The 12,890-nt window shown below is 40.4% G+C and overlaps 1 protein-coding gene across 1 annotated transcript; it reads right to left on the bottom strand.

Moving 5' to 3' along the window:
* Positions 1-244: 244 nt before the first annotated feature.
* Positions 245-12,679, bottom strand: LOC139010456 (bromodomain-containing protein 8-like). The gene is made up of 7 exons (XM_070414931.1): positions 11,968-12,679; positions 10,469-10,732; positions 8,370-8,527; positions 5,323-5,412; positions 5,156-5,224; positions 1,310-1,487; positions 245-568 (listed from the first exon to the last, which is right to left on the bottom strand). The coding sequence occupies exons 1-7, from the start codon at positions 12,244-12,246 to the stop codon at positions 518-520; spliced, it is 1,089 nt and encodes a 362-aa protein (XP_070271032.1). The 5' UTR covers positions 12,247-12,679; the 3' UTR covers positions 245-517.
* Positions 12,680-12,890: the final 211 nt, after the last annotated feature.

The following is a 12,890-nucleotide window of genomic DNA, read 5'->3' as shown; positions in this document are numbered from 1 at the left end:
TCTTTCTCCTACTCATTTGAAGCATGCTTCAATTATCCCCATTTTATAAATGAGACAAAGCATAAACACTTTCCCTTCACCCACCCCATCACCCTTCCATGTCAAATACCTTCCTTATTTCACCAAATGATGCTGTCCCGTCTATTCCCAGCTTCTGTAATCATTAAAAAAGCAATCTTATACTTGTGAAGTAACGTTTATTTATAGAGCAGTCATAAGAGGTCTAATCCAATTACCTCTAAATTAAGCCTATAGATATAGAACAAAGATATGGGTGATATTTATTATATCAAATAAGTTTCCCCCTTTTCTTAAAATTATGTCCACAGGTATCTTTGACTCCTAGGTTGTGAGTTACGGTATTATTCTTATTATGAAAGACAACAGAGAAGGTAAACAAGTACTGGGATCTTCTCTGGATCAGTCTCAATGAAAGGTCCAAATTCCAGAAAAGGTCAGGGTAGCAGCTCCAGGTTAACAAAACAGGCTTTTCATCATGCACTGGGTTGGCTGGTTCTCACTGCAGACTACTTAAGTTTCTTCTTTTGTCTAGCCAAATACTCAGCACCTACAGGGTCAAGGCAGATAGCAAGCTATGAATCTTAAAAGCCACAGAGGTTTGAATTTCTTTTCCACAGTGAAATTTGATTAGCCTTTTTTTCTGTAAAATATGATGTTACCCAGAAAAGAAACCCTCAAATATAATCTTCTGGCTACTATATCTTATCCCCTATAGACAGACAGTGTGACCATACATTAATATTAACATTTAAAATGAGCCGAAACCGGTTTGGCTCAGTGGATAGAGCGTCAGCCTGCGGACTGAGAGGTCCCAGGTTCGATTCCGGTCAAGGGCATGTACCTGGGTTGCAGGCACATCCCCGGTGGGGGATGTGCAAGGGGCAGCTGATCGATGCTTCTCTCTCATCGATGTTTCTAACTCTCTCTATCTCTCTCCCTTCCTCTCTGTGAAAAATCAATAAAATATATTTTTTTTAAAAATTAAAATAAAATGGACAGTGACTCCAGCCTCTGGTTTACATGTTTAGCCCTCTGGTTTGAGACTCTGGCAGCAGGAGCTCCCACTACCATTACAGCTCTCTCGAGAACCCTTCAGTACTTCACTGTTAAAACTGGTCCTACTGAGGCTCAGGATTTTCCAAACCAGCAGGTAAAATGTTAATCCTTGAGTCACCTCTAAACATAACTCTGGAAACACTTCAATATCACCCACCCTTATTCTCAGACTGTCTAAAATCTGATTCCAGAGATTACACTTATTTTTCTTGCAGCTGTCTACATACAGTACCTGAATCTGCTCCAGGACTTCTCGCTGCATCTCCACAGCCATATGATACACATGATGATCAGAGTCATTGTACATCACAGCATTTTGGAACATCAGCATCAAGTCTCGCTGGAATTGTGCCATGGTGCGAATCCGTCCCTTAGACAGATTCCTTTTCAGGGTAGTTAAGTCCATGGGTCTACAGGTGGCCAAGGAAAAAACACAGAGGAAATCTAACCTTCATGTGGAACATGTGATGACAATCACATGCTCTCTTGAAGAACTAACCAGTTTGGGTTTTTTTAATGCATTTTAAAAAATTGATTTTTAGAGAAAGAAAAAGGGAGAGGAAGAGAGAGAAACATCTATGAGAGAATGAAACATTGATCGGCTGCCTCCTACTGGGTATCGAACCAGCAACCCTTAGGGGCACAGGACGATGACCAACCCACTAAGCTACACAGGCCAGGGCAGTAACCCGCTTTCTTTCTTTTTTTTGTTAATCCTCACCCGAGGATATTTTTCCATTGATGTTTAGAGAGAGTGGAAGAGAGAGAAAGACAAAGAGAGAAATATCAATGTGAGAGAGATGTATCGATTGGTTGCCTCTTGCATGAGCCCTGACCAGGGCCTGGGCCAGGGAGGAGCCTGCAACCAAGGTACATGCCTTTGACAGGAATTGAACCCAAGATCCTTCAGTCCACAGGCCGACGCTCTATCCATTGAGCCAAACTGGCTAGGGCTCCATTGATTTTTAGACAGAGTGAAAGGGAGGGGGAAAGACAGAGAGAAACATCAATGTGAGAGAGACACATTGACTGGTTGCCTCCCACATGTTCCTGGGAATCAAGCCTTCAACTAAGGTACTGGAATCAAACCTGGGACTTTTTAGTCCTCGGCCAATGCTCTATCTATTGAGCCAAACCAGCTAGGGCAGTAACTAGCTCTTAATGAAAATGGTAGTAAAGATAACAATCCTCATCATATAATAAAATAGCAACAGCAGTTAACATTTGACTGCTACTACCTAAAATAGGCCAAGTACTAAGTTAGGTACTTTCCATTTAACTCAGTTAAACCTCACAATAAACCTATAAGGTAGGTACCATTATTACAACCAACTGACAATGAGCAAACTGAGATCTGAAGAGGTTAAGTACTAGCTCAAAGTCACACAACCTGGAATCTAATTGGAAGGCAGTCTGACTTCAGAACCTATAGGCCCAACCACTATGGTCTACTATTGTAGGAGGAGGGTTGGCCCCAGGTACCAAAGCTGTAAGTAACTCCAATGATCAGTTTGTCATATGGTAGTTATTGACTGATTATTTACAATGTGGAGTCATATATTAGATATTAAATCTACTTTTATTATTGCATAATCAAAAGCTGAGAATGTTTTTCTTTTTTTTGTTTAAATATGTTTTATTGACTTTTTACAGAGAGAAAGGGAGAGGGATAGAGAGTTAGAAACATTGATGAGAGAGAAACATCGATCAGCCACCTCTTGCACACCTCCGACTGGGAATGTGCCCGCAACCAAGGTACATGCCCCTGACCGGAATCGTACCTGGGACCCTTCAGTCCGCTAAGCCAAATGGGTCAGGGCTGTTTTTCTCCTTTCATGGAGAAGAAAAGAGTGAGAAGTGAATATTAAGACAAATTATTATTTTTTAATATATATATTTTTTATTGATTTTGGAGAGGAAGGGAGAGGGGGATAGAGATAGAAACATCAATGATGAGAGAGAATCATTAATGGCTGCCTCCTGCATGCCCTCTATTGGGAATCCAGTCCACAACCCTTGTGCCCTTGACTGGAATCGACCCCGGGACCCTTCAGTCCATAGGCCAACACTCTATCCACTGAGCCAAACCAGCTAGGGCTTAAGACAAATTATTAATGAAACACAGAGAGTGGGTATATAAGAGAAGGAACAGCAGTGTAGAAAGAGGACTGAAGTGAGAGGTAAGAATCTGGGATTTAGCCCGACCAGCATGTTTCAATGGTTGATCATCCACCTATGAACCAGGAGGTCATGGTTCGATTCCCCGTTAGGGCACACACCTGGGTACGGGCTCAATCCCCAGTGGGGGGCATGCAGGAAGCAGCCAATTAATGATTCTCTCTCATCATTGATGTTTCTATCTCTCTCTCCCTCTTCCTTCCTCTTTGAAATAAAATATTTTTAAAAAAAGAATCTGGATTGCCGAAACCGGTTTGGCTCAGTGGATAGAGCGTCGGCCTGCGGACTGAAGGGTCCCAGGTCCGATTCCGGTCAAGGGCATGTACCTGGGTTGCGGGCACATCTCCAGTAGGAGATGTGCAGGAGGCAGCTGATCGATGTTTCTCTCTCATCGATGTTTCTAACTCTCTATCTCTCTCCCTTCCTCTCTAAAAAATCAATAAAATAAAAAAAAAATTAAAATAAAAAAAAGAATCTGGATTTAGTTCCAGCTCTGCTATTCACTGTTGATCATAGGCAAGTGAAGACCACCTCTGAGACTTAGTTTCCTTATCTATAGAATGAAGGAATCTGTCTCCAATAGTCCTTTCCTGATCTTTTATACTCTACTAGAGGCCTGTTGCACAAAAAGATTCGTGCAATAGGCCTTCCCTTCCCCTGGCTGCCGGCACCCGTTTTCCTCCAGCACCCGGGACCCAGGCCTTCGCTCCAGCTGGAACTGCCTTCAGTCTTCGCTGCTCCGGCCGGAGCCACCTTCAAACCTTTGCTGCTCTGGCCAGAGCTGCCTTCAGTCTTCGCTCCGCCGCTTCGCGCCTACGTATGCAAATTAACCGCCATCTTTGTTGGTGGTTAATTTGCATATCTCGCTGATTAGCCGATGGGAGGCGTAGCGAAGGTATGGTCAATTACCATGTTTGTCTATTATTAGATAGGATTAACATTCTGGTTTATGACAGCATTTTTTATTTACTTATTTCTATTTTTAAAATCTTTATTGTTGAAAGTATAACATATGTCCCTTTTTTCCCCTCATTGATCCCTTCTAGCTTACCCCCAGGCCTCCAAGGCCTTCTCCACCCTACTGTCTGAATCCATGGGTTATGCATATATCTATACAAGTTCTTTGATCTCTACCCGACCCACACCCCCACCTTCCCTCTGATATTTGACAGTCTGTTCCATATTTCTATGTCTCTGGATCTATTTTGTTCATCACTTTATTTATGACAGCAGTTTAAATGAAACATGCTATAAAAATCCAAAATACTGCAACCAGCCAATGTTTGTAACATCATTTGGATTATTATCTTTGCCTTAGCCATACCTATAACTATCAGAATGAATACAGTGTTCCTTTTAAAATTTTGCTCCAAAAAAAAAATGTTAAAAACTACTGAAGGTGCCCTAGCTGGTTTGGCTCAGTGGATAGAGCATCAGACTTCGGACTGAAGGGTCCTGGGTTCCATTTTGGTCAAGGGCACATGCTCGGGTTGCAGGCTCGATCCCAAGTAAGGAGCACGCAGGAGGCAGCCAATCAATGATTCTCTGTCATCATTGATGTTTCTATCTCTTTCCCTCTCCTTCCCTCTCTGAAATCAATAAAAAAATTTATTTAAAACAACAAACAAAACTACTGAAGGCAAATGTAAGATCATAATAAATGAATCATATTACCTAAAATTTAACAATTAAAGTAAGCCTATTTTATCTTTTTGTTCCCCTTCATTCCTTCTCAAATAAAGACTGAACTCACCATAACTTTACAAACTTGTTTAGTTATAAAGTTTATCTTAAGTTTGTAAGTAATATAAATGAAATAAATAATCTAACAGATGGAAAATAATGGAAGAAAAGACAGACATAAAAGCAACCAACCTTTCTTGCCCCCTTTTCCACTGACCTTTTCACCACATCCTTGTATCCTGGGGCCTGCCTTTCTGACACTGGCTTCAGAAATGGACTGCTGAACCTGTTAGGGGATAAATCCAGAAAGGATGAAGAAACTGTGGAAAGTTACTCTAAATGAGAAAAATCGCTATGAACACCAACAGTGGTTTGGAGACCTACCTGTGACTGGCAATCATCTTCCATACTGGCAGGAGTGTCTTCTTAAATAGTAAGTGATCCTGAACAGGATCACTCTGGCTTAGATCAGACCTATGGGATAAAAAAGGACAGAAAAGAAACAATAACTTTAAAAATAGCATTCTGTCTCTCCTAGGGAGTAATGAGGTTTTCTCAAGACAGTGTTCCTACTTAATAACACTATAAGAATAAAAAAATAATGGACCCCAAATTCTATAAATATTCTCTTACTAATCACTATTACTCAATGAAGTAGTTATCATTTTATAAAGTATATTACAAATCTATAATTGCCTCCAGCAGGTCTCTTTGCTGATTTGCTCTTTAACACCTGTGACTCTAAAATACTGGTCTATCTTTTTTCACTGATATTTCCTAAGTGCCTGGCACATAGTAGGTGCTCAATTACTTATTCTGATAAATGAATCTAGTCCTGTTTTTATGTAAAAATATGACACCTTGATAACTATGTCTCCCATGTCTCCACAGAAGTAAATACTTGGTTTCACATCCCAAAGAATTCTCACATTTTATCTGATTGCTACACAATTTAAGTATTTTTCCTTTTCGCTCTCCTCTATATAGTAACTCTTAAAATACCTAAGAAAATTTCGTTTATTCTCATGGCCATTCCTTCTCTGAGTTAAACTATCCATTTAGTTTTCTTCAGAGATGAAACTGTTCAATGCTTTTTCTTTCTTTTTTTTTTTAAGAGAGGGAGAGAGAAACATTTATCCATTTTTCCACTTCTTCATGCATTATTGGTTGCCTCTTGCCTGTGCCCTCACCAGGGATTAAACCCACATCCTTGGCATATAGAGAGGACAACGCTCTAACCAATTGAGCTACCCAGTCAGGTCTATTTATTTTTATAATTTTCCAAGTTGGCAAGTTTTCTATTTACTCAAAGTTAAACATTATCCACCCTATTATATTCTCTAAATGAGTTCTCTTCACAGCTAAGTCTTCACACCCTCATTTTGCTTTATGTACCTTATAGTGTGCATCCATTTGAGAACAACTCACATCTCATTTTATCTTTCTCCAATTTGAGCAGCTTTACGTAACTGTTCATTTTCATGATGTAATATCTTACCTGCATCTAAACTATATACCACAAAAATCAACTTATTCTTAAACACAGGACCCTATCAGAGCAAGTCATTTAAAGTCCTGCAAATAAACTTACTTTGTTTCTGATCAGTCAACCAGAATGAATAATAACTCCTTGGTGCTGGTGCAATCTATTCACACATCTATGCAACAGATATTTAATACGTTTCCATTATATGAAAGGTACTGCACTAGGTTCTGTAACCTCATAATCAATCGCTTTTGCAATATTTTAAGAAATAACCTGTTGCTTATCTTTATTTCCACCTATTTAGAAATGCATGGCAAGCAACTACAAGTAAAAGTGTGGGAGTGGAGCCCTAGCTGGTTTGGCTCAGAGTGTCGGCCTGGGGACTGAGGAGTCCTGGGTTCGATTCCTGTCAAAGGCACAGGCTTGGGTTGCGGGCTCCATCCCCAGTACGGGGCCTGCAGGAGGCAGCCAGTCGATGATTCTCTCTCATCACTGATGTTTCTATTTCTATCCCCCTCTACCTTCCTCTCTGAAATCAATAAAAATAAAAAATAAGGAATCTAGAGAAATTAAAATTAATTAATTAATTACTTTAATAATAATAAAAAGTGTGGGAGTGGAAAGGAGCTGCAGACTGGGAGTGATGCTCCAAAGGCTCTACTTCTCTCTACTCTTGAGAGTCAGTACAGACTAAGGGTGAAGACAGAAAAGAGGGGCCTGGAGAATATCTATCCCTCCAAGTAGTTTTAACCTTCCTAATGACAGCACAAGAACTCAGCTTTCTAGTTCTCCTTAAACTATCTGACCAAGCAAACTCAATTACTAATATCTATTGCCATTCAAGACACTGAAATATCTTGAAATAATACGTCCCAGATTAGAGATTTCCTGTTTTTTTAGATAGTTATCACATGCCATCTTCTCATACACAGTTACAGGAAAGCAAAAGAAGCAATTCTTCAATAACCTAGTTTTTAAGCTGTATTCTATTTGTATAACAAAAAATTGAAATCTGCTATCTAAAAAATATATATACATGGTTCAGTTGTATACCTTAAATTTAAAAAGGCTAAAATAATTATTGGTTTGCCTTTCCACAGATATGTGGGTGGATCAGGAAAACAAAACTGTTCATGCTATCTTCTCTCAATGGACAAAAGATCAGGCCCAGAAAAGGAATTATTTATTATCATAACAAAAATAACTTTGTTTTCTGATTTAGAAGAAATTCACTTTACTAAAAAGAAAAAAATTCTAAAATGTAACCTTTGGCCCCATAATTACTTATAAAAAGATGAGACAAGCATATAAACAATTTCCTAAGATTTACGAAAAAGGAACAGAGATCATAACTTTAAAATAATTTTTCATTTCAAGTTAATAGGAGCTGTCTTAGTATTTTTTTAATTAATTAATTTGTTGATTGATTTTAGAGAGAGAGGAAGGGGGGAGAGAGGGAGAGTGTGAGCGAGAGCAAGAAAGACATCAATTTGTTGTTTCACATATTTATGCATTCATTGATTAATTCTTATATGTGCCCTGACCAAGGATTGAACCTATAACCTGGTGTATCAGGAAATGCTCTAACAAACTGAGCTAACTGGTTAGAGCCTGCCTTAGTATTTTTAAAAGAAGTATAGTTTGTATAATAGACATGAGGGACAATCTGAATTAGCAATATTGCCTGAATAAAGATTAGAAAGAAGGGTTATTTATGAAAGAGATTCTTAATGTTGATAAAACAGACTTGTTTTATAAGAGGAAAGCATATAGACTTATATTTATACAGTAAAATTATATTTAATTCTATTTCTAGTGTTTTCCAACTCTAATTTCCTTTTTTTACTTTGCAAAAGTAATCTATATTCATGCTAACAATTCAAACAGGCATAAACAGAAGTAAAAGCATAAATCCTAACAAGCTTGGATAAGTATCTATACTTACAGATTTGAGGAAGTAGCATGGCTGAAAAGGACATCCACCAGAGGAGCCTCCTGAATGCTAGAGCCATCATCACACTCACCTGAGGAGGGCTGGTCTTCCATCTCTGACACATACCCTTCGCCCTGGTCCTCTTCTTTGGATTCTTGCTGAACCTCTCCCTAGGAGTGTCAGGAAACAATGGAAACTTTAAAAAAAGATTTACTATCTGCAAGGTAATTTTAATTATTTTTATTACTGAGAGAGATATTTATTATTCCACTTATTTATGCATTCATTGGTTGTTTCTTTCTTTCTTTTAAATTAATTAATTTATTTTTTCATTGGTTGTTTCTTGTATATACCATGACCAGGGATTGAACCCACTACCTTGGAGTACTGGGTTAGTGCTCTAACCAACTGAACCACACGTTCAGGGCCTCTGCAAGGTAATTTTCCATGTATGGAGTAAATGAAAGCTGACCTTAAGGTGAGAAGAGGCCAAATATATAAAGCTATAAAAGAAATTAGAGAAATATGACTTAACTAGACCTAAGTCAATTCTTGTTAACAATCTTGCTGGAGAACTTTGACTCTGTACTCCAAGAAAAAAATAAAAAAGCAATATATTCAATTCTAGATGGATGCTGTATCCTTTTATTTATTTACTAGAGGCCCGGGACACGGATTTGTGCACCGGTGGGGTCCCTTGGCATGGCCTGTGGGGATCGGGCCAAAATCAGCAATCCAACATCCCCCAAAGGATGTAGTAGTGTGAGAAGCAGCAGATGGTTGGGGAGGAGCCTGAGCCCGGGCTGGGCACCGCGCCACTCCAGCTCATCCCGGCCCTGCTACACCTGCCGCCACCACCACTCGCCACTCGGTAGGCTCACTGCCCCTCCACTGCGGTCTCTGCACACTCATCGTAGGGTAATACCAGTGCACCCATGACCGAGAAGCAGCAGCAGGCTCACGCCCAGTAAGTCCTGATGTCGGTCCTGATCCTGGTCACGGTCCTGGTCCAGATGGGGAAGGGGAGAACAGGGGGAATGTCTGCAGGAGAGACTCACACCACAGAGGTGCTCACCAGCTGTGAGCCTGGCATCTGGCGCCCATCAGTCAGCTGAGCGTTGCTCCCACTGTGGGAGCGCACTGACCACCAGTGGGCAGCTCCTGCATTGAGCGTCTGCCCCCTGGTGGTCAGTGTGCATCATAGCGAATGGTCAAAAGGTCACTTAGGCTTTTATATAGATTTATTTATTTATTTATTTAGTTAGTTAGTTAGTTAATCCTCACCTGAGGATATTTTTTCCATTGATTTTTAGAGAGAGTGGAAGGGAGGGGTACAGAGGGAAACATTGATGTGAGAGACACTGATTGGTTGCCTCCTGCATTTGCCCCAATCAGGGACAGGGATCGAACCTGCAACCAAGGTACATGCCCTTGACCAGAATCAAGCCTGCGACTCTTCAGTCACCAGGGTGATGCTCTAACCCAGCCGTGGGCAAACTACGGCCCGCAGGCCGGATCCGGCCCGTTTGAAATGAATAAAACTAAAAAAAAAAGACCGTACCCTTTTATGTAATGATGTTTACTTTGAATTTATATTAGTTCACACAAACACTCCATCCATGCTTTTGTTCTGGCCCTCCGGTCCAGTTTAAGAACCCATTGTGGCCCTCAAGTCAAAAAGTTTGCCCAGCCCTGCTCTAACCACTAAGAAAACTGGCTAGGGTGGATGCTGTATCCTTTTAAAATTTTCATTATTTTTGTGGTCCTGGAACTAACTAGTCTAACTGGTCAGATAATATTAATGATATTATAAATTCTGAATTTTACTGATTGCTTACTATGAACTAGGCCCTATGCGAAGTGTTCCCCATGAATTATCATTTAACCTCACAGCAAAACTATAAGGTAGAGAAAGAAATAATTCCAGTTACGGCAGAGAAAACTGAGGTTCTAAAATGTTCACTAACATGCTTAAGGTCGCACAGCTAATTGATGCTCAAACCAAGATTTGGACCCAGGTAGTTAAACTCTGGAGTTATGTATGTGTTCTACCACTCTGCTCTGCCTCCCTGTGCAGAGAACTAGACAGCTGGTTTAAGTTATTCACTTACCTCTTCATTCTCTGTTGGTAGTCCCCAAACTGCACAAATATCTGAGGGAGCTGGAGCCACCTCTGGCCTTCCATTTTCTCCCAGTGACTCCTCAGCTACCAATGGTTCTACCTTAGCTGAAAGCTCTTCAGGTTCTCTGCAGGGTTCCTCATCTCCTTCAGTAGCTTCAATTTCCCTTTCCTCTTGTCTGGTATCAGGTGAAGGGCAGCAACCTTCACTTGATTCTTTGCTGCTAATGCACAGTGGCTCCATTAAATAAGCTACCTGCAATCATAGTCTATCATTAGATTAGAAACATCAATAGAAATCATAATCTACATATCAATAATGCCACATGATTACACTGCCACTGTGTCTAAGCCTGAGATGGCAAATAGATTAACTTTTTCAATCATTTAAAATTCATTAAATATCTTATACTGGAGGCCTGGTGCATGAATTTGTGCACCAGTGGGGTCCCTCAGCCTGGCCTGTGGGATCGGGCCAAAACTGGCTCTCTGACAATCTCTGGGATCCCTTGAGGGGTCCCAGATTGCGAGAGGGTGCAGGCCAGGCCAAGGGACCCCACCAGTGCACGATCAGGGCTGGGGAGGGACACAGGAGATTGGCCAGCCAGGAAGGGACCTCGGGAGGGCTCCAGGGCGTGTCCGGCCCATCTTGCTCAGTCTCTACTGGCTGGACCCCAGCAGCAAGCTAACCTACTGGTTGGAGCGTCTGCCTGCTGGTGGTCAGTGCACGTCACAGTGAGCGGTTGAGCGGCCTTAGAATATCATTAGCATATTATGCTTTGATTCGTTGAACAGCCGACTGGTCAACCAGACACTTAGCATATTAGGCTTTTATTATATAGGAAGGATACACAGGCACTATTACTAGTTGGTAAGGACCTAACAGTAAACAAGATATTGTTCTTGCCTCAAGGAGCTTATGTTCTACATTTTCACCTCAAGTGTCAACTCTGATCAACTGGGACTGGCTACCAAACAGCTGAAAATTTTGTCTGCCAAAACAAAAATGGCAACATTTGAACTGGATTCTTGCTGATCTTGACCTATATTCTGCTGAATGTGTGTGTAGTTGCTGCATAAACTGTCAAATTCTGTTTATTACCCTCAGACCTTAACTAGGGTAATAAAAACACTGTAAATCACTGCCTTAATGTCATACGTTAAAAGCTTTAAGGTGAGTCTGGGCAAGAATCATCTCATGACTGAAAGAATGAATCGCAAGGATACTCTTATAGGGTAGTCCTGCATACAGAAATTTCATTTCCTATCAGGGTCCCAATGACTGGATTTTATAATATTCAGCCCAAAAGTACACATTTGAAGCATATTTTGTTAGTGCCAAGTGCTGAAGACACAGCAATGAACTTAGTCCCAGCCACTGTGGAGCATGTATTTCAGTAAATAATATTAAGAGTGGTAAAAATATATATGAGTAAGCATTCTCTTAGCGTTAAGACTCTTCCAACTTTGGAAATAATGACTCCCCATTACCTCAGAGAGAAAGTGGAGGAGGTTCTGGTGGCTGATTTGCTGTGTCTCTTCCTGAGATTCCTCACTGCCTCCGTCCCCCATAAGCAGCTCACTAGATTCTGTCCCTGGGCTGCTTTCCACTAATTCCTCAGTCCCTGGCTCCTCAGTTTCCCTCCAGCTGCCCACATCAAGATCCAGACTGGAGTCCCACGAGCTCAAGAGGGACCTGCAGTTGTTGCTCAACTCAGAGTCATTGGGATAGTCTTGTTCAGAATCCAACCAAACCCACTCACGCCCCATCTGTAAATACACAGAAAAAAAAATGCATTAAATTCACTCAAAACAATATTCCTAAGGCATTTGCATCTCATCTCCTAAGTTCATTAGAAAGATAAGGGGACAGAAATGTATTTCTACTCATTAGTAACAATAAAAAATAGCTGAAATGAGATACCAAGAGACAAAATGATCTGTCATTGAGAATAAAGAAAAAGTCCCATGTCAAACAGTATAATAAAGATATTACCCGATAAGTATTTTTTTCTTGGACTTCCCTATACTCCAAAAGAGAAAGAACTAGAGCATAAGTACAGCATAGGAAATATAGTTAACAATATTGCAATAAATATGAATGGTGCCAGGTGGGTTATCAGGGGGAACACTAGAAATATCAGGGGGAACACTTTACCAAGTATATGATTATCTAACCACTATGGTGTACACCTGAAACTAATACAAAATAATATTGTTAATAGTAATTGAAAAATATATAAAAAATAAAGAACTGGACCATAGTTAGCCGAACAAAATTCCTATCCCAAATCATTCTTAAAATCAACTGCAAGGCAATAAATTTGAGGGATAAGTGATATTTTCCTCAGTGTATAGGTATGAACCTATGAACCATTAAATCCTCAAAACACACTTTAAGATTACCCGTTATA

This window comes from Myotis yumanensis, unplaced genomic scaffold (assembly GCF_028538775.1).
Source record: "Myotis yumanensis isolate MYYU_CA2020_CCGP unplaced genomic scaffold, mMyoYum1.0.hap1 SCAF_5, whole genome shotgun sequence".
Lineage (NCBI taxonomy): Eukaryota > Metazoa > Chordata > Mammalia > Chiroptera > Vespertilionidae > Myotis > Myotis yumanensis.
The sequence above is the reverse complement of the archived record's forward strand: the minus strand, read 5'-3'. Positions and strand labels throughout refer to the sequence as shown.